The sequence below is a fragment of the Emys orbicularis genome, chromosome 13 (genome assembly GCF_028017835.1).
Source record: "Emys orbicularis isolate rEmyOrb1 chromosome 13, rEmyOrb1.hap1, whole genome shotgun sequence".
Classification (NCBI taxonomy): Eukaryota; Metazoa; Chordata; order Testudines; family Emydidae; genus Emys; species Emys orbicularis.
The window spans coordinates 48919253-48940620 of NC_088695.1; the positions used below are offsets into that span (position 1 = coordinate 48919253).

At 55.4% G+C, this 21368-nt stretch overlaps 1 protein-coding gene across 1 annotated transcript; it reads right to left on the reverse strand.

Annotated features, from left to right (window-relative positions):
- Positions 1–4990: 4990 nt before the first annotated feature.
- Positions 4991–21062, reverse strand: ENDOV (endonuclease V). Its single transcript, XM_065415868.1, has 8 exons — positions 20796–21062; positions 18648–18782; positions 18050–18089; positions 16785–16897; positions 16403–16471; positions 15561–15689; positions 6551–6627; positions 4991–5321 (listed from the first exon to the last, which is right to left on the reverse strand). Exons 1-8 carry the CDS (start codon positions 21060–21062, stop codon positions 5294–5296), a joined length of 858 nt encoding a protein of 285 aa, XP_065271940.1. The 3' UTR covers positions 4991–5293.
- Positions 21063–21368: the final 306 nt, after the last annotated feature.

The following is a 21368-nucleotide window of genomic DNA, read 5'->3' on the forward strand; positions in this document are numbered from 1 at the left end:
TCTCTCAGGCTTTGGCACCTGAAAGAACTACTGCCCAGCACAGGTACAGAACCGAACTGCCCCACCGCAGTTATGGGGTGGGGGAGGCACTCACACCGTTAGCGCTTCAGAGACAACTGCAGCATCTCAGCCCAAGGGACAAGGCTGGGGATCCAACTCAATCCAATCTTAGAGAGGGGGCGTTAACCGAACATCACCTGACTCCCGGGAATTCAGCTGCCCCCAAGATAGCAGGGAGCTGGGGGCAAGTGGTGAAGGGGCAGTTCCCTTTCAGGGAGCAGACTCACAGCTCTGAGCACATCAGCACAGAGACCTTAGCTCCCCCCACCTGACTCCAGAGCAATGCAGCTGGCCTACAGCAGCCCAGGGTTCATTAGCCTGGGACCCAGCTGAGGGACTCAGCAGGCCCTTGTGTGATGCTGGGGATGAACCCAGCCGAGGAAAGACTCCCAGAGCAGAGGGATTTTCACGGTCCTGCCCTGCTGAGACATTAGCTCCAGCTGAGCCCACTTCCATTCCCTGAGGCTGGATTCCCCAGCAAGCCCATCACAATGCCTAGGAGCAGGTCACGTGCCCTCTCCCTGCAGGGCCTGTTCCCCGTCCCATGGGGGGTTACATTGCAGGTGCTGGGAGACCCCGAACTACCGCAGCTTTCAGACACTCACTCGTTCCTCTTGCGTAGTCAGGCCGGGGAGAGCTGCGGTTCCACCATCTGATAGGAAGTTACAGGCAAAGGCTGGCAGCAAAGCAACTTTCTAAGGGGTGATTTACAGGGAGGGGCCCAGCTGTTGCAATCACAGTACTAACCTACAGGGGCTATTTCCAGGGTCCTCCTCCCCCCACCCAGTGCACTGGCTCACCCTGAGTGACTCCTGGTTTCTCTCCTGGTGTTCTCTGGCTCCTGCATAGCTGGGCCAAGTGAAGAGAATAATCACCATGGAGATTACTGTACAATGAAATGCTGGGATAAAGCAGAGCTGGGGAGAAGCACCTGGGATCTCCCACACTCTGTGGTTCCTGAGTGAGGAAAAGCTCAGCATGCTGGCAGGGCTGGCCCAGGGGGAACTAGCAAATGAGGGCCAAAGTAAACTCCATTAGTATCCTGCCTAAGGGATTTAGGAGCACATGTCCCATTGACTTTGAATGGGATGTGTGTTCCTACAACCATTAGGCACTTTTGAGACTCCCCCTAAGTGGCCCAGCTAGGTCATTGCTCCAAATCAGAAGCCAGTGAATCTTGCTAGCAGGTAACAGCTCGTTAGTGACCCACCTGAATTAAGCTCTGACTCCCAGGGGTGTGCGTGATAGTACGTCTGGAACTGCCCCTGGGGAACGGAGCTCCACAGCCTGGGTGCTGCAGCATGACAGGTCACCCCCTTCACCAGGACGACCACCTCTCACCCTGGGTGTGCCAGGCCCATCTCAGAAGGTGTTTCCAAACCTGCCGGCAGCAGGGGCCCCACCTCCCCAGGCGCAGTGGGAAACATGCGTGCTGACTGGTTCCTCGCGCCAAGCCCCAGGTGTGGAGTGCAGGCTGCTCTATGCCAAGAGCCCCCAGGGAAGCCATACAGCTCCCCTTAGCTGCAGCCCAGGCTGAGGCATGTGGGAGGGCTCCCAATTCATCCTCCTTAACAGGCTACTCGCCATCGACTCTTCCCTGGATTCCCTGTGCCCATGCCCCCCTCAACACCAGTTGTAGGTGCCTCACCTGTTCCCTTCTGCAGGGAAGCAGCCACTCCAGCCCCAGCCAGGAGTTTGTGGCAGGTGAGGGGAGAAAGTTATATGCTGAATATTGGGCTCTGCCGCCAGGACTCCCCGGACTTTGCAAGGGGACCAGCTTTGTGCATGTGCAGTTGGACGCTGGAAACCTAGAGTGTCTATTGCAAGTATCGTACTGGGGCTGAAATGCCCCCATGGCCGCGTCCATGACGAGATGGTGCATGGGCAGCACATTGCAACTCCCATGAGAAATGCAAGGAGGGGACCTAAGAAACGCCCTCACTGCTCACCCTCTGCTAAATGCCCAGGACACAGCCAGACTTGGGGGGGTGTCAAGAGCTGGTTGCTTCCTGCTTCAGAGCTGTCAACCCAGTGTACACAGGGAGGCCTGAACAATGCCTCACTCTTCTCCAGCCCTTCCCATCTTCAGTCCAGGGCCTAAAGCAAAGCAGAGCAGGGCGGGGAAACCAACCAGCCCCTTTCTTTGCTGTGCTGTAGACTTTCCTTCAAACGGGTCTGATGCACCTTGGGGAAAGGCACTCCGATTTCATAGCGATGGGCACCAAGAAAAGAATGTGGGTGGGTAGCTGGCTGGATCTAGCCCATGGGGTGAGCTCCCCATCTGGCAGCACTGGCATGCCAACAGCTGTGCCCAGCTGGCACTCGCTAGTTAAGCCCGATTGACTTTGCCGTTGCACAGAGAGATCTCCACCGATGCTAATTACACTCCTAATAATCCTCCCTTGTAACTGTGTGTGAGCTGCAGCCACTCCCCTCCCCAGCCACTCCGCCGATGAGTCACTGTCAAGTTCTCCACCCCCTCCGCCCCCCCTCCACACCTGTGAGATCTGAGCAATGGCTTTGGCTGGCATTAGAGGAGCACAGGTGGCCCTGCCGGCTGCATGGCCTTTAGCTCTTGGACCCCTGACAGCTCTGGGTCTTTTCACAGTTTGTTCAGTGGAGGATCAGCGAGGAGGCGGCAGCGGGGGAGGCGAGTGGTGGCGTGTTTGTTCATTGGCTTCTCAAGCTGGCATTCAGCACTGGTTCTGGGCTTTCAGGAGGAGCTGTCCGGGGGGCTGTTCCCTGGGGACATGGCGGTGTCAGAGCTGGTACTGCACCTGTCGGATGAGGAGTGGAGCTGCATGCGTGGCTTGGGAGGACTTGCACAGCCTGCAGCCAGCGCTCCTCCTGGTGCTTCCCCCACCCACCCCCTTGCGATGGGCTTAGACACGAAATCAAATGCCACCCTCTTTCCTTCTCTGTCTGCTGGCCCCTCTGTCTGTGCCCACACGTGTCACCATGATCAAAGCAGTCCAGCCTGGCTCTGAAGGGCGGGAGGGCGGGAAGGGGGGGCTGGCATGCACCAGCAGCGGGAGCGTCCCGTCCCCGTATGCTGCAGCTTTGCCCCATCACCAGCCTTGCACACCCACCCCCATCGTCCGCCACTGGACCCCCCACTCACTGTCGGTGGGCAGGAGGTGGGCGAGCAGGGATCCAGCCAGCAGCAGGACCCACCAGAACTGATGGTGGGGGGGGGGGGGGGGAGAGAAAATATGGGACAATTTGCCAGTTTTTAAGAAAAAGTCAGGACCCCTGCAGGAGGGCCTAAATATGGGACCGTCCCTTTAAAAATGGGACGTCTGGTCACCCTAGCCCAGGCTCCTGGGGAGAAGAAAAGAGTTTGCTCTCTCTCGTCTTAATGGGGCAGCGCTAACAGGGTAAGTAAGCCAGGGCCCCACGTGCTGGGTGCTGCACTCACCCAGAGAAGAGGCTGGATTGTGCTTTATTAAAACAGCCCGGCTGGAGAGAGAAAAGAACGACAAAGAACGCTAGCAGGGTAAACGTGCACTGCCAAGCGTGGAACAGAACCCAGGAGTTCTGACCCCCCAACCACTAGAGAACTCCCACTTCCTTCCCTTGGATGTAAAAACACCTGTGGGGACATTTCCTGAAGACAGCTTTGCATAAGAGGAACAACACTGAGGGGGACCTGAACTGGGGGTCTCCTTCATCTCAGGGGAGTGCCTAACCACTAGGCTAAAGGTTATAGAGGAGGCCCGGCCCGGTTGTTTTGTGGAGTCAGACAGCCTCTGAGCACACTGACCAGATCAGGCCCTGCCTGTGACTTGGGCAGCAGCCAGCCAGCCAGCCATCTTCCCCTGGTTCCTGCCTCACTCTGGGGCTCAGGTGAGAGGTGGGTGCCTCCAGAGATGGGTGCAGGCTGCTTAGCAGCAGAAACAGGCAACAAGGGAACTTTTACTGCAAAACCTTCTGCGCTGAGCGAGCTGAGGCACCTGCAGTGTTTGGCAGCAGCTGTGGGGGAGTTTGTGAATTCCAGTAGTGCCTAAACATGGGACTTTGTGGATCCCACCAAATTGCTGAATCCAACCCCTGAACCCAGCCCCACAGGGAGAGGCTCCCAACTCCACCAACCGGACTTTGTTTGGTAGCCAATGCGAAGGTTCACAGGCTGCTTGGTGTCTGTCCAAGCTTGTTAGCCAGCAAGCAGCTGGCCCAGTAACCTGACCCCAATGCCCCTACTCCATTCAGGCTATCGGACCCCTTGCCCGGGCGTTACCTGGCTCTGCTATGGAATGCCACTTCTGTTCGGATCTTTGTGAAGGGTTGGCCTGTGCCATTGGCTGTGAGGAGGGTCGCTAGAACAAGGTGAATCAACACGCCATGCTGTGTGCATGCTGCTCCCAGCAGGGCTCACCGTGCAGGTCCCATGGGGACTGACAAACCTGCAGCACCGTTTACACAGAGGACTGATTTCTTGCATAAGGTTCGGTAACTGACAGCAGGCAGAGACCTGACGGACCAAGGACTGCATGACTGGTGTACCAGGGAGCCTGTTTGCGTCCCAGGGATCCGAATTCAGGCCTTAGAGCCTAGCAGCTCCCCTCCTCCAAACCATGCAGCAGATTGTTGGCTCCCGCACCTCCCTTGCGAGTTACACGCCCACCCAAAACACAGAGTCCTCTGCCCGTCTGTCAGGACTAGCAGCAGCTAGTTATTGGGCTTCTGTTCCCTTGAGATGTGTGAAGTGACACAATCCCACAGGCTGGAGGAGGGGGGAGGAAAGGGTAAAAGGAGGATGGGGAGCAGGGAGCCCATGAGACTGTGTCGCTAAAGGGATGGCAAGAAGCCCGTGTCAAACTGGGAGCTTCACGTTGTTTTTAACTCGTTTGTTAAGAACCCCCCAAAGTGAATTCTCACAGTCTTGCCGCAAATAATCCCTCCCTTGACTCCCAAACACTGCTTTGGTAGTGTACGAGTGCTGGGGAGAATTTATTTTTACAGCGTGTGTTTTCAAAATTGGAATATAAAACATTCTCTAGAATTTACAGACTATCAAAGACTGGGGCTCCTGCCCCATTAGCAGAGCCCAGGGGGAAGCCGTCTCCTGGCTTATCTCTGGTCATCCTGGCGTTTCACCCCATGAAGTACCCTGAATTCCTGGCGTGGACGGTCAGTCATGGTGCCCTGTAGAGACTTCTCGGAGCTCTGGTCCCAGAGGGGGTGGAAGGCTCAAGTTCACACTGGGGCTGGGCAGTGTCTTCCTGGGGCCAAATTAATGCTTGGGCTCAGCCTCTTCCTTCCTGGAACAAGAACAAGGAAAGGTCACAAAGAATAAAAAAAGCCAAACCAACCTAGGTAACTCCCTGCTACTCTGGGAACTGGAGCTGGAGGTACAGGAACTCTGGGGCACCAGCATCAGACACTGGTGCTGATATCTCATGCCATGAGTTTGGGGTCTCAACTCGGGGCATGCATTCAATGGGACTGTCAGCATCTGCCCAGGACTGGCCCAGCAGGAAGGTGCTGCAAGTCGGGATTGAGGGGCATCAGCCAAGCCGTGGGTGTGGGGATCTCTAGCAGGCAGTGCTGGTATGGTGCATTGCAGAGCTGTGTGGAGGTGCCAGGCATGGCAAGAGCTGGGCAGCGAAGCAGGCTGTGGTGCACAGCTAGAGTTGTTCCTGCGAGTTCTGAACATCACCTCCCCCCATCACACCTGCTGCCTCCGATCAGCAGTATCAGAGCCTCACATTAACCAGCACCAACCTCCACGCCACACCCAGCTCTGCTCTGGTCGTTACGATCCCCTCTAGGGCAGATCAGCCTGGGAGACCTGGGAGCAATTTGCCCATCACTAACCAGGCTAATCTTCATTCAGTTTTATTGTCCTGTATCTCTCCAGCCCCTTGTTTGCGCAGGTGACTGTAGGACTGAGAGAATCCAGCTATGAGCTGCCAGGAACTGTGCTGAAAATGTTGCCTCTACAGTTAAATAAAAAGGGCCTGGAGGGACAGGGGGTTGATATAAAGAGAATGATTTAGAGAATCTCACTTATTCTGGATCGACACCAGTGAAATCCCAGAGACCCCAGAGGGGTTTCTCTGGATTTACACCAACATACCAGGGCAGAATCCAGCCCTGCATTACAAAAGAATGAGGTGGCCTGGCCCTTTCTTTATGCATTCAGGCGCAGAGGCCAGCTCCTTGCAGGGTATTTTTGTCCACCCTCACATCACACACAGGGGCCTTAGCACTTTGCTTATCATGTACACCGGAAACAGACAAAATCCCCAGTGACCTTCCGCAGTCTCATGGTCCAGCCAGCCCAGGACGCTGCCCCTTCGGCGGGAACACATGGTGCAGCACAGACGGCACCCATCAGAAATCTCCTGCTCCGCGGGGGCAGCATGCGCCCTGCTGCCCTTTATCCCGCCTTGTTACCCCGACTGTCCCTTTAATGCAATTACCCAAGAGCATTACATGAGCAGATCCCCTCTGGACGTGCGGTTGCTTAGACCACCCACACACCTACCTCCCTGGCCCAGGAGACGTGCCCCCCAGTGGGGAGGACAGGTGCTTCCGGATGTACTCTCTGGATCTGATGTCAGCCTGGAATTGGGGAGGAGATGGATTAGAGAAGACTCAAGACTTGATTGGTCAGACCGCCCCGCGCCCTCTAAAGAACGGTGCCAGGCAGATGCTCCCAGGCAGCTGCACAAGCCAGGAGGGGGAGTCGCTCCGCAGGGCCCTGGTGCGCTGTCTGAGCACAGCATTCATCCTCTCTGCAAGTGAGAGGAGCGTGAAGGCTCAGCCCCAAGCTATCTGCAGCATACGGCCGCCACTCCCGGGTAGGGCTCCCACACACGGAGGGACCCACCTGCCTCCCTGACCGTATCCCGCTCCATTCAGTCCCTCTGCCTCAACTGCACCTGGGCTGAGAAGACAAAGACCCAAAATGGAGGAGAAGGGTCTCGGCCCAGGCAGCCTTAGCTGCAGCGCGGTTGATTTTGGAAACAGAAATGAGATTTCCTAAAGCTCAGCTCCCCAATTCTGCATTTACCACAACGGAAGACGGCAAGGCACAGAGTAGCAGCGGGCGCACGCCAGTCAGTGCCAAGGGCCAGCTCAGCCCTGGCCCTCTCCCAGGCACTGGGGGCGGGGGGCAACAAAGTACAAGGGTAACAGCCAGGCAGCTCAGCTGGGAGAGCAAATCCCCATCAAATCCCTCCAGCTCTCGACGCACAGTCCTGAGTCCAGGAGCTCTGCTGAGTTCAGCTGGCCTCAGCCAGAGGCCTCTGAGAGACCTGAGTGCCTGGGATGTCCAGTAGAAATACAATTAACATACCTCCCCTACCCCCACAGCGACCCGTGAGCCTCTGCACAGCTCGTACCATACTCAACCCTCACCCGACTGGCATCTGCCCCCACTCCTCCTTGGCTCTGATGCCCTCAGATGTGGTGCAGGGACATGACAGGCCAGTCTCGACTTACGGTGGCAAGGGGCAAAGCAGGAGGTGGATGCTGACCTGCAGAGTGAATCCAGACCCCTGGCAATTGCTGAGGTGAAGGGGAAGCAGCCCGAGTTATTTCCCAGCTGCCCCTGGCACCCAGCCCATGGAGCAGCAGGGACACTGCACACTCCCCCTCAGCAGGACACCTGGAAGCAGAGCCTGGATTGCACCTTGGGAGAAGAGGAAGAGTGGGGGTGGGACCCAGAATTCCAGCAAAAAGCTCAGGAGCCCCACCGTGGTGTCTAGGGCTCACCTCGGGGCAAAGGCTCTGGTTAGCCTGCTCTGCTTGATGAAACAATGCCCACCCACTGCAGCTGCCGGCTTCTGCTTCCCTCTCGCTCGCTCGCGTTCCTGTTAATATAGCCCAGCCCTAGGGCAGGGCCTCTGGTTACCCCCCAGGCTGTCTCAGACTCATAGGGCCGGTCTACGCTGCAATCAGACACCCGCGGCTGGCCCGTGCAGCTGACTTGGGCTCGCAGGGCTGTTTAATTGCAGCGTAGACTTCTGGGCGCAGAGCCTGAGCTCTGGGACCGTCTCACCTCACAGGGTCCTAGAGTCCGGACTCCACCCCAAGACCAATACACCCAGGGCTTTCTCCTCCTCGGTGGCTTCCAATTGATCCATTCCCAGCTTACAGCAACAATTCTTGCTGTTAGTCCCTAAGTGCATGACCTTGCACTTTGCACTATTACATTTCATCCCATTTCTATTACTCCAGTTTTCAAGGTCATCCAAATCTTCTTGTACAATATTCCGGTCCTCCTCCATATTGGCAATACCTCCCAACTTTGTGTCATCTGCAAATTTTATTAGCGCACTCTCACTTTTTGTGCCAAGGTCATGCCAATGAAAATGTTAAATACGATTGGTCCCAAGACTGATCCTTGAGGAACTCCACTAATAAACTTTCTCCAGCCTGACAGTTCACCTTTCAGTATGACCCCCTGTACTCTCCCTTTTAGCCATAGGCTCCAACCTGTCCCTTCAAGGTGTCACCATTCCTTCATGCCTACAGCAGCCTAACTGGCTTCTCCCTCTGTCCACAAGAACCTCCTCGATGGGGGTGCAAAGCCCCCTCCAAATGTAACTGCAGGAAAGAGTGATGCTGTGCGCAGCCCCAGGCCTCAGACCGTGTGTCTCGTCCTATTGGGGCACACACAGGAGACAGAACCCCAGGTTAGAGTCTCTGAGAGAGCAAACCAGTCCCCCTCCCCACAGAGACAGGTATTTAGTGATCCCAGGTGCAGGGAGTGGGGGAGGGGCTGTTCCCTGAAACTCTGACCCCGCTGCCTTAGCCCGGCCTGAACAGCGGGCGCTGGCCTGGACAGTAGCTGCCTCTGCTGCCCCTTCGAGTGCTCACTGCCCGCCCCTTGCTACAGCCATTGGGCCCGGCCACAGAGGGAAGGACGCTTGGAAGGACAAGTGCCCCTCTGCCCGCAGGAAGCTGCTGGGAGCTGCGTCAGTCTGACCAGCAGCACAAAGGCCCTGTGGCAATTTCGCCCTGCCAGCACCTGGCCGTGTGTCTGCCAGCTGCCTCCTTGTGCTGGAAACAGGCCAGTGGGGAAGGAAGTGCTGGAGCGTTTTAATTGCTTTTTCCTGGAGTGGCAGCAAGTGCTGCTGGGTCAGGGTCGCCCCTGGGTGGAGGCGTTTGCTGTCTCTAGACACTGGACTCTCAGCTTCCTCCCCACCTGCCGCTCCCAGCATGAGGGTTGCTACTGTGCAAGCCAGCGGCGCTGGGAACATTCCCACCCTGCTGCTGGGAGGAGCATCGCGCAGGGGCGGCACAGCTGGGCTATGGCAGAAGTGTCATTCGCTCCCCCATCGCAGCAGTCAACGAATGCACTGTCCCCCCAGCCAAGGTAGATGTGGCCACACCCATCCCTCTAGCCACACACAGCGGGGGCTGCAGCAGCAGGGCAAACTTTACTCACACTGCCCCTCCAGCAACCTCAGCCACAGCAGGAGGGAGCCCCGTCCGGGGGCAAGAGGGTCATTTGGTCTCCATGGCTGGTTCAGTCTTGGGCCCCACGGTTGAGAGTGAGACCAGGGCCCCACTGGTGCCAGCAGTGGCGGTGGCTATAGGGATTCAGACACCTGTCCATTAAGAAGTGGGCTGAGACCCAGCAACTCATTGCACACAGGCCAGCTAACAGCTGGGAAGGACTTGCCTGGGGCTGGATTTGAACTGGTGACCTACGGGCAAAGGGTTCCGTGTCCCAACTGAGAGCTAGGCTGGTTCTGGGAATGAGTCTCCCTCTCCCGCTCTGGGCTGCAGGGTGAGGTCACACACCAGCCTGCACCTGAGCCAGTCGCATGGGCCTGTCCCAGTGCCGCTGTGGCAGCCCCGTCAGCCCAGGACGAGGCAGGGCTGAGCTGGCTGGGGAGCAGAGGCTGCCGGAAGACCTTCCTGCTTGTCTTTTCAATTTACGCTTTGGGCTGCGCGGGGGTGGGGTGGGGTGGGCTCTTGCTGGGATGGCAGAGCGGGCTGAACCACAAGCTCACATGGCTTCCCCCCCTCCCTCCTGCTTCGCCCCCCACCTGGAATGGTGTCCCTGCCCACATCTGCCTCAACCTCCTCTCTCAAACCCTCTGCATTGCCCCGGTCCTGGAGTAAGCCCTTCTGAGTCAGGGAAAGCAAACAGGAAATCGCCCACTCGCCCCACCGGAGGAGAAATGCCACTCGGTGCCCACCCGAGACAGTAGGACAGTGACTAGCCACTGACTTGTGTGTTTCAGGGGTTTTCATGGGAACATCTCAGGCAAAGACGCACAGAGGACAAGGTGGGCTCTACAAGGGGGTGGGGATCAGAAGGCCAGTGGCCCCTGCCTGTGTTCTCACAGGTACTCTTCTAATGGACACAACCATCCTGCCTGCACCTCCCTGCTCAGAACACTGAGACAAGCTGTAAGCAGCTGCCCTCTTCACCAAACAGGCTAGATACCGTTATTCTCTTTTTCCTTAGGGTTCCCAGGCACACCAAAGGGAAAGCCCCAGAGTCTGAACACAGGCCAACAACTCCGTTATTTAAATCGGGCATTCAACATTCCATGGGGAAAAGACCCAAACTACAGACACTGACTCGGTGACCTCCATCAAGCCATTGGAGGATGCCTAGAAGTGGTCATGGACCAAGGGTCCTCCATGTGACGTGAAATCCTTAAGGAGCAATTCTAGTGGAAGCAAACTCTTAGTTAGATAGCTTCATTTCCCAGAGTACAGCTCGTTCTCAGGTGTGTGATTCACATAGGAAAACACAGCTTTGTCAAATCTCCTCAGCTAAGCAGGACAGGGCCTGCTCAGTACTTGGCTGGGAGGCCTCCAAAGAAAACGGAGAGAGCTGTAGAATGTGCTGCTAGTGACTCAGCACTGGTGCTGGGCAAGGGACCATCTTTCCAGTGAGATACAACCCTCTGTGGTCATCAAAGAAGCCATAGCCACCTCAACAAGAATAATGGTGGGAGTTCTGGGCTAAATTCTGCCCAAAGCTTCATTTGGGAAAGTCAGTTTTCACTTAAAAACCTCACTGCATGGTGGTAGCTCAGAACAGCTCCAGAGATGGCTTCATGATACACCCCCCCGAAGCAGTTTGGGCTCCTTCCAGCTGAAAGGAACTAGATAAACGTACAAGGCCAGGACTAGTGAGGTGGATTAATAAAACTCCCCATGGCTGCCCTGGATGTAACTCACATGTTTGTGCTGGTCGTGCAAATTCCTGCACCAAACTCCCCACTAGCTCGCTTCACGCCTCCCTGCGAGTTCTGTGCTGGAGACGCTGCTTAAGAGCCACTCACCAGCTCCACGGGCCAGACAATGAAATACGGTTACATAAGGAGCAGTTTGTTTGGAGGAATTTTTTCCCCTGTTCATAATTGGACAGTTTCATAACTCAGTTGACAAATAACTCTGATCACTCTTCAGGATAAGACATTACGTGATGAATTTCATAACAAGGGAAACAGACTGCTTGATAAACTGCCTGCTGGGAGCCCAAGTAGCAAAAGCCTCATTCACTTACTGTTCTTCTGCAGGAGGAAAAAACCCCAAACCAAGTTCGCCTAATAACACAGCTAAGGCTTGATTAGGCAGCAAGTTACTTGCCAGCCCTCACTCCTAATGCTGTGCTGAGAGACAGCTTAGCCCAGCTTATTAACCAAGAGGCTAATCAATAAGATGGATCATTGTGCCGTAATAATCCCTTCTATTTTCGGAGGAGACTAGTGCTGGCATTAGGGGTCTGGAATTTCTACCTTGTCTCTTTTGTGAATGGGCAGGAGTGGCACATGTGGGCACAGCGTGCTGGTGGAGGGGGAAGGAGGGTCAGGTCTCAGGGAGTAGGGGGTTCTGGCCCCCAGCTGGCAATCCCCCGCTGGATAGCAGGAACGTGGAACAGGCAGGGCAGAGCTGATCGCTCGTGTTCCAGTTCCTTGATGGAGGAGAGTTTAACAGCACAGGTGCAGTGGCTTGAAAGTGCAGCGTCCAGGGGCAACAATTCAGACTCGCCTCTCTGCCGCTTCGTGGCGGGCCAGGGCTGCCCCACGGATTGCCCTGCCGGCAGCTCCTGAGCCAGCAGGAGCCTGCTGGGCAAGCTGCCAGCTGGAGTGAAAAGGGTCATCTAGTGAGCAGGAGTCTGATGGGCAGCAAAGCAGCAAGTCAAGGCAGCAGAGGGAACAAAGCCTATTCCGGTGCAGGTCCTGTTCCATCCCGGGGAGTCAAGGCTGGGAGCTCATTTGCTAAAAGGCTCCACTCCATACCCCGTGCATGTGTAGCTTGGAATCTGAACCGGCTTGGAATTCTTGCACCCACAGACAGGTCATGAGGAGCTCTCGTTGGGGACACCAGGGGCCGCTCAGGCAGATTTAGTGCCATGCCACCAGTAGCTGTAGGTTGGGTGTTTTGCCTGTGGCAGTGGGAGGCTGGTTCACGTTCACCTGGGTTCCTTTGTTTGGGTTGCACCTGGGAGGTCCCTCTGGCTGGGATCAAACCTCCGCAGAGGAACTTCAAATATTCATGAGCCTGCCAGAGGAGACAGAGTGCTACCTCTGCGCACACAGAGTTCTCATGCCCCGGCCTGGTATTTACTTGCGGAATGAGGTCCAAGCAGGATGTAAATATTTATTGTAGCAGACAATGAATTTCCCTCTGCTTCCTCTGAAAGTTCACTACACTTGCTGCATCTGAGACACATGTCCCCAGTCAGCAAAGCCACCTCTTGTTCCAAATGCAAATACGACTGCGTCCATGGCCGAGATGATGTCTGGCACCCACTTCGTACAACTTAGCCACATGTACCCCAGTGCAGGATGGGGCCAGCTGTGCCTCCAGCAAGGTGGCACGTTTCTGTCCCCACAGCAGCTACACAGCCACTGCCTTCATGTAAGACGGCACCATGGCCCAGCGAAGGAGGGAATGGAAGAGCTGAGCTCAGCTGTGAGCTGCGCATGTTTGAAGCTACCAGAACCTTCAGACCCAGGAAAAGCTTCAAGGGCTGACAACCCTGAAGCTTCACCTTGGGCATCAGAAAAGCTGTGATCATACGGCACTACCCAGGCAAAACCTGCTGTAGGACATTCCCCTTTCACATCTCCTCAACGCCCTGCAGGCTCACCACAGAGAAATACACAAATCTGACATCAGGAATCATAACATTCAAAAACCAGTAGGAGAACACTTCAACCTCTCTGGTCACTCAGTAACAGACTTAAAGGTGGCAATTTTGCAACAGAAAAGCTTCAAAAACAGACTCCAACGAGAAATTGCTGAGCTTGAATTAATATGCAAACTAGATACCATTAACTTGGGTTTGAATAGAGACTGGGAGTGGCTGGGTCATTATGCACATTTAATCTCTTTCCCCATGTTAAGTATCCTCACACCTCCTTGTCAACTGTCTAAAATGAGCCATCTTGATTATCACTACAAAAGATTTTTTTTCTCCTGCTGATAATAGCTCATCTTAATTAATTAGCCTCTTAGAGTTGGTCTGGCTACTTCCACTTTTTCATGTTCTCTGTATGTATATAGATCTTCTTACTGTGCGTTCCATTCTATGCATCCGAAGAAGTGGGCTGTAGCCCACAAAAGCTTATGCTCAAATACATTTGTTAGTCTCTAAGGTGCCACAAGTACTCCTGTTCTTAGTGCAGGAAGGACCCCTACAGTCTATTTTCTAGTGCTTTACTCAGCTCAGCTTTAACTCAAAGGGCTGCGGCTTTCAGCCCTACCACACGCTAACCCCTGTTCTATGGTCAGCTAGATCTCAGGAAAAGGATTGCCCAATGTTGTTGAATGTTCAGTGTTTGCTCAGTTTTATCCCGTTCCTCCTCCCTAGACCACCCAAACTCTGCTCGGGGGAACAGCTACGGCATCTGTGGAGACCTAGCTGGTGCCTGGTGCTGGCTCCGCTACCTCGCCTCAGGCCACTAAATCACATCAAAAGAAGTTACATCCTTTGCTACTAAAGTTCTTGTTTCCTGTAGGTGATTGTTGTCATAACCCCTGGGAGGCTGTGTGATGAGGGGCAGGTTCCATGAGATAGGGAATTGGCGAGCTGGTGAGGTCCATATGAGCGTCTATGACACACTCTCCATGAAGATATGACCCGTACTATGAAAAAGTCCAAGAACCCCTGTGCTGAATAATTCCCCTCCCTCCTTAGGTTCACACCCTTCTAATCCTTGGAGATGGTTCTCAAATCTTCCCCCGGAAGGAGTCACCAGCAAATAAATTTTGTCCCTTTAACTAATGCCCCAGGTCAGCTGGAGCGGCTGGAGGAGTCTAGCCAGCCAGTCCCAAAGAAGAGGCATGGGAATGGGACTGAAGGCGACAGAAAGCAGCTGTGAGGAGTAGGGCACCTGGGTCAAAATGATTTCCAAAAGAAATACGGGCATGTTTCCACTGGGGAAGGCTTTTCCCTCCCCTCCTAACACGCCCCCAACTGCCACACAGTGCAACTATGAGAGCCTGTCTCCTGAAGCATCGGGTGCTGGCCACTGCCGGCAGTGAGCTATGGGACTAGATGACCTGTAAGACTGCTCCAGTCTGTCAGGAGGTGGGATATGGGACCAGAAACTCCATGATCAGCTCTGGTCTGGAGACGCCAATGGGCAGTTTTGCTTTGAGGTTTGCTGGTCGTCGCTCTACAACTAAACAGTGTCATACGGTTCAATTTTCAGAAAATATCACAATACCAACGAACAACTTCTGCCTGCAGCACCTGTGTCTGGCCTTGGTAGGAGCCTTCTCAATACTGCTCAGAAAGCAGCAAAGCCAGGGCTGGCAGACACGGGACGAAGGCCGAGGCGTAGCAATCGGAACACACACTGTTCCAGGGTGACGTTACAGACTCTGCTCCCCAAACGCTGAGCGGGGCAGCCTGCCTGAACTGCTAATGGCAGGGTGATCCTGAGGAGAAGGAAGCTCTTCTCCGATAGAAATCCCAACGGCTTCACACTTCTTGAGATTCATTTCTCCAGCCCTGCTGTGATTTAATTATAAAATCGCTGGCAGCAAGAGGCACTGAATGCGATCCAGTGCTGCCACCTACAGGCTACATCTGGAACCGGCAGCCTGCAGCTTGTTGCGGAGTGCGGCATACCCCATAGCCCAGAGGATGAACACTGCAGTCTGTGTTCGGCTCCACACTCTGGGAAAGCTGCACCTCCAACTCCTCTGCATTATTAACCCCCGAGTCAGCCTGCAGAGAGGAGCAGAGAGCCCCACCAGGCTGGATCCGCTCTGAGGGCTGTGGGTGCTTCTATGCACTGTGTGTCAGGGACAGGTCAGGAGGACAAAGAAAGAGGGAAGGAGAGTTTTATAAATAAGAAGACAGGTAGATCAGAACCGCCAGGATCGGCTGTAGCCCGTAGCTGGAGGGGACGGCCTAGCAGGCTCAGGCGCTGCTCTTGGGGAAGGGAGGCCAGCCGTCGCAGTCCTGTCATTCACAGCTGCCTGTCACCCCTTCACTAGCTAACTGGCCACGTCTCCCATGACAGGCTCGGATCCCCATCCCCTAGCTGCCCCTGCCTTCGCACCTGTCGGATGGGCTCTGGGATCCGGTACCTACAGCAGGACTGGACCAGGCGCACTGCCGACTCTAGGCACGTCCTGTGGCCCACGGAGACATAGATGGGCTTCGTGCTCTTGTTGTAGCTGCGCAGGGCCTGGAGGGTTGGAAACCGGACAGACCAGAGCTTTGGGGCTTGTTTAAAACAAACGCACGACGTCAGTGATTGCACACGCACCTGGGGACACTTGGGAGAGCTGGGGGGTATCAGACATTTCAGAGCCCCGCCCTTTACTGCTCCTCGCTGCTTGGGAGCATCACAGGAAGGGTCTGTCTCCTAGGGCTCCTTGTGCTCCCCATCCCCAATATTTCACACTGCTCAGAGCAAGGGACCTTGCTCAGTGGAGAATATACCCAGGCGAAGGAGGCAGCCAACACCTGCCAGCTCTGAGTGGGGACCCAGCCAGCCCCACCATCTCCCAAGCTGCCTTTTCCACCAAGGTGCAGGGGTTCCTGTCTCACAGTCTGGAGACCTGCCACAGGAAAAACTCCTGCCCGTGCTTTGTCCCTTTGCTGTAATGGCACCGGACACGGGCAGATAGACCAGGACATGGCAGCTCACATACCACTGTCACATATGACAAAGTGGCCGTGCATCCCAGGAGGGGATCCCATGCCGTGGGCTGACAGGAATGGGAGGTGAGCGTTAGCTCTGCCTGCTCAGATCCTGCCCTCCTGGCTTATTGTCACTGGGCTGCAGAGAGCTGCACTACACTTTGTCCCCTCCCTCCTTCCCATTTGAGCCAGGCTAGGGAACATGGAGAAGGCCCAGCTGTGACCAACATGCAAAGCAGACTGCCCATGACTTACCATGCCCAGGACTCTCCCAGAGGTGCCCCTCAGAGGGAATACGTCTCCTCCCATCTGCAGGTCGCGGATCTAAAACGAGCAAGCACCCAAGGGCCAGCTGGTTAGAGCTCCAGTGCATCGGTTCCAGGAGGGTCTGGGAGAGCCTACTCCAGAACTTCCCTCCTTGGTCTGAACAGGCTCCCATAACACCGCCAGCACTTCCTGCTGGGAAAGGCTGGGACGGAGAAACCGGGAGCTGCCCCTTACCAGCCAGCATGTGGCTCCCCAGCTCCTCGTGGTGGGAGAGGCCAGGAAGGGGGTCGCTAGGAGCTCCCTCTCACCAAGGCTCTTACTCCATTTCCCCCACTGGCACAGGAGGGAGGGATGCTCGCGCTGGCCTTACCTGCCCCTTGTGCTGCTCATCCTTGGCCAGGCCATCGACCTGCAGGAGGTTTTTGGCCACACCAATACAGGGCAGGCCCGTCAGCACCCCCAGGTGGCAGGCCACACCAAACCCTGCCGAACAAGCCAAGAGATGGTCAAGGGAAACAGGAAGGGGCCAGCAATGGGGTTCTCCATCCTGTTCTGGTGACCCTCGTCAGAGGGGACAGCCCCGGGTATGTCTGTAAGCCTGTGACAGCACTACAGCCAAGCGCAGAGTGGGTGGTACTGGCAGATGGGGACCAGTGCCGCAGGGACAGAGTTCACCACAGAGGGGCCGTCTGTCAACCCCAAAGCAGGAGGTTCCAGAACCTCCAGATGGGATCAGAACCCAATCAATGCCTCTGGGGGAGGGGAATTAGCCTATTGCTAGATAATTATTTAATGTCTCCTTCACTGGTCTAGAGCTCTGGACCCTAGTGAACAGCAGGACTCTCTCCTGGAGTCTGGGGGTCCCCTGTCGGGGGGGCAGCGCTCTCTCTTAGGGCCTGGGGTTCCCGTCGGGGGGCAGTGCTCTCTCCTAAGGCCTGGGGTTCCCGTCGGGGGGCAGCACTCTCTCCTGGAGCCTGGGGGTCCCCTGTCGGGGGGCAGCACTCTCTTAGGGCCTGGGGTTCCCGTCGGGGGGCAGTGCTCTCTCCTAAGGCCTGGGGTTCCCATCGGGGGGCAGCACTCTCTCCTGGAGCCTGGGGGTCCCCTGTCGGGGGGCAGCACTCTCTTAGGGCCTGGGGTTCCCGTCGGGGGGCAGCGCTCTCTTAGGGCCTGGGGTTCCCATCGGGGGGCAGTGCTTTCTCCTAGGGCCTGGGGTTCCCGTCGGGGGGCTGCACTCTCTCCTGGAGCCTGGGGGTCCCCTGTCGGGGGGCAGCACTCTCTTAGGGCCTGGGGTTCCCGTCGGGGGGCAGTGCTCTCTCCTAAGGCCTGGGGTTCCCGTCGGGGGGCAGCACTCTCTCCTGGAGCCTGGGGGTCCCCTGTCGGGGGGCAGCACTCTCTTAGGGCCTGGGGTTCCCGTCGGGGGGCAGCGCTCTCTTAGGGCCTGGGGTTCCCGTCGGGGGGCAGTGCTCTCTCCTAGGGCCTGGGGTTCCCGTCGGGGGGCTGCACTCTCTCCTGGAGCCTGGGGGTCCCCTGTCGGGGGGCAGCGCACTCTCCTAGGGCCTGGGGTCCCTGTTGGGGGGAGCAGTGCTCTCTCCTGGAGCTTGGGGGGTTCCCGTCGGGGGCAGAGCTCTCTCATACCTCTGTGATGGAGTACGCCATTCCCATCTACGAGCAGCACCTGGAAGAACCAGGTGATGTGTTAGTTACCAAGCACCATGGATCGCTCCAGCTGAGTGAACACACCTCTGACCTGAACAAGTGGTGAGTGAGGCCAGCTCCGTGAGGAAGGAGAAGGAGAAGGAGAAGGCTCCATTTCAATCCTTTGCCCCACCCCCACAGCTCCTTTACCCAGGTTCTCCTCACCCCCGCCTGCCCCACTCTCTCTTTCATGCCCCTTTTGATGACCATCCCCGGGAGTAGGGAGCTGATCTTTCTATTGCAGGCCAAGTGCCCTGCAACCCCGTAGTACTAAAGAAAGGATGGGAGTCATCCCCACATCTTGCCTTCCCTGCTCACAGACAAGGTGAAGTCTGGCTGGCCATTGGCTCGGTTTCCCCATCCCCGCAGAGACAGTGAAGCAGACACAACAACAAGGCTGTGTTAGGGTGCACCCTGCCCTGCCCTGCCTTGCCTGCTGCAGAGGTGCTGGGCAGGGCAACCTCTAGGGAGAGTTTCTTTCCAGGTACATCCAGCACCCCAGGGACATCTCCCCATGAGAGAAAGGAACATGCTTCACCTGAGGCCTGAGCCCAGGCTCTCGCTCCTGAAGTCTCTGAGCAGCTTCCACCAGGAAAGGGGCCTCTCGAAAAGCTAAGTATCCTGCCACGTAGGGGGCACTCACGGTTACCATCTGGCAATCCTCATATAGCACCTGGGACAAAACAAGGACAGTGCTGAGAACACAGACTCATGTCTGCAAGGGGCAACTTAACACAGCAGGCACTAGGATCAGTGTGCTGAACCCAGGCCATAGCTGGCTTAATCCTGACCGGCTCAGATATTTCTTCTCCAGTATTTATATTCTCTCTCTCTCACTTCAATACTCTCCCCGAACCCTGCTGGGCCGCTCCCCCAAAGTTAAACACAAATGCTGCACATTAGGTCACGCCAACTTGTCCCCTCAGTGTGAGTGTGGGGGTGGGGGGAGAGAAGTAATGGGCAGATGATGGAAAATGACCAGATATACCCTAGCCTACCCTACCCTGAATGAGTACAGGGACTTTGCCAATGGCTAGGGGTACTTCGGCCCCATTCGAGTGTGCAACAGCGGAAGATCACTGTCCTTATAATCAAGGCTGCGATTTAGGTCACAGAGGTCATGGAATCCGTGACTTCCAGTGGCCTCCATGACTTCAGCTTGCAGTGGTCGAGAGCTGTAGTGTCCGCCGCCACCCGCTGGGCCAGGAAGCTGTGAGGTACCCCTGCTGCCTCTGGTGGCCCGCGCAGCTCCCTGACGCCGGTGGTGGCGATGGGGGAAACCCCCGCAGCTCTCTGTTACCAGCAGCAGAACCCCCGAGCTCCCAGCCGCTGGGGGTGGTGGGAAAACCTCCGAGCTCCCTGCCCTGGGGCTGGTGGGGTACCCCCCAGTTCCTGGCGGGCAGCGGCGGGGAACCCCCAAGCTCCGGGCTGCCAGAGGTGGCAGGGACAAGCTCCTTGCCACTGTGGCAGCTCCTGGCCCCCATGGGTGGTGGGAAACCCTGAGCTCCCAGCCCCTGCGGACAGCGGGGGACGCCCGGAGCTGCAGGTGGCAGAGGTATCCCACAGCCCCCAGCTGCTACAGGCAGCTCCTAGTCCCTGCAGCTGCCCCGCTTGAAGTAGTGTGGGGATCCGCAGATCCCCATTTTGTCAAGGATATTTTTAGTAAAAGTTAGGGACAGGTCACGGCTTCCCTGAATTTTTCTGTTTTGCCCGTGACCTGTCCGTGACTTTTACAAAAAATATCCGTGACAAAATCTTAGCCTTACTTATAATCAATGCCTGATCAAAGGGCCTCTCACCCAGCATTTGGAAAAGCAAGTGGATTCCAGAAGAAAGCCTGTTAGGACACTGACCAAGGACAGTAGGTGAATTAACTCACACAGCCGTCATGGGCAAGTCTTTAACTGTGGCAGGATTTGATTCTCACTTTCTGTGATTTCCAGTGGATATCAATGTTCAATTCCATATTTGTTGTCAGTGTTTTTAGTTAGTGACAACCTTTTACATTAGTTGAAATCTGTACATAAACTCTGATAAATCTTTATTAATTCAAAGTTTAATGACTGCAGAATGTGGGAGATTCACAACAGATTTGGAAGTGCCATTGTAAATCACATCTCATATTAACTGATTACCAGAGGGATCTGACAAGGAAGGCACCATCTGTCTAGGAATGTCACATTGTTTTAACTTGCTCTCCTGGTAAATGTTGAATAACAATGGCCTTTCTGCGGTTTGTTTCTGGATAGAGGGTGAAACTGTTGATCTCCAACATTTACCTAATTCAATCAAAATCTTCAAAGGCCGTTTATGAGCTATTTCTTATCAACATCATCATCTCTGACCTACTCCTGAGCAATTGCCACAGCCTGGAACCATCTCCCCGGGCCTCCAGAAGTTCTCTGTAACTCTTGGACTCAGCTTCTCTCTGCAGGAAGTGACCAAACTACGTATTTCCAAATTAATTTTGCTAGGTAATACCAAAGACCATCACTCCTGTCCTCTCCTCCTCACCCATGCTCTCTGCAGAAAGCCTTTTCTTGGTGAACAGGCGGGTCAGATACTTGGCTGGAGCCTTGTGACGCTGAGATACAGTCCATGATGCCCTTTGGGGTAGGCTGGTTTTCTACAAAGCCTTTACAGTACAGGTATCCCAACCACGAGACCACCGCTCAAGGGCCATTACCTCAAGATCTGGGTAGCTGAGAACCACCAGGGACGCGCAGGCGATTGTGTCGTTTCCTTTGACATAAGACAGGTCCACCCCTCCCACTCTCTCCAGCCCTGCAAAGGTGGAATCTTTCTGCCATTCCTCAGTGTCCTCCTCAATCACATTTGCCTTTAGCTGGGCCTGCTCCCTAAGGAAAGATAACCACAGGCAAAAATAGTGTCTTTTTATTCCCAACTCCATACACAACACATTGAAATGACAGAAGCAGGCTGGTCCGGGCATCCTGCAAAATCGTGTTATTCGATTATTTCAGCAGGTTTCCATTCAACAAGGCTCTGCTGGTTTAGGAAAGACATGATGGGTTGGCAGGTGGACAGCGTATTCCTTAGGGCAGTGTGGTCTAGTTACTGAAGCAGAACATCAGGATTCCGAGGTTCTAGTCTCAGATTTGTCAGTGCTTCTGAGTGACCTTGGCAAACTTGTGTGCTTCCATTTCTGCAATTGGAAAATGGAGATGCTAAAAATCCCGTGTTTCACAGCAGGGTTCACGAGGGCTGACTGGAAAGCATTTGAGATCCTGAGCCAGAA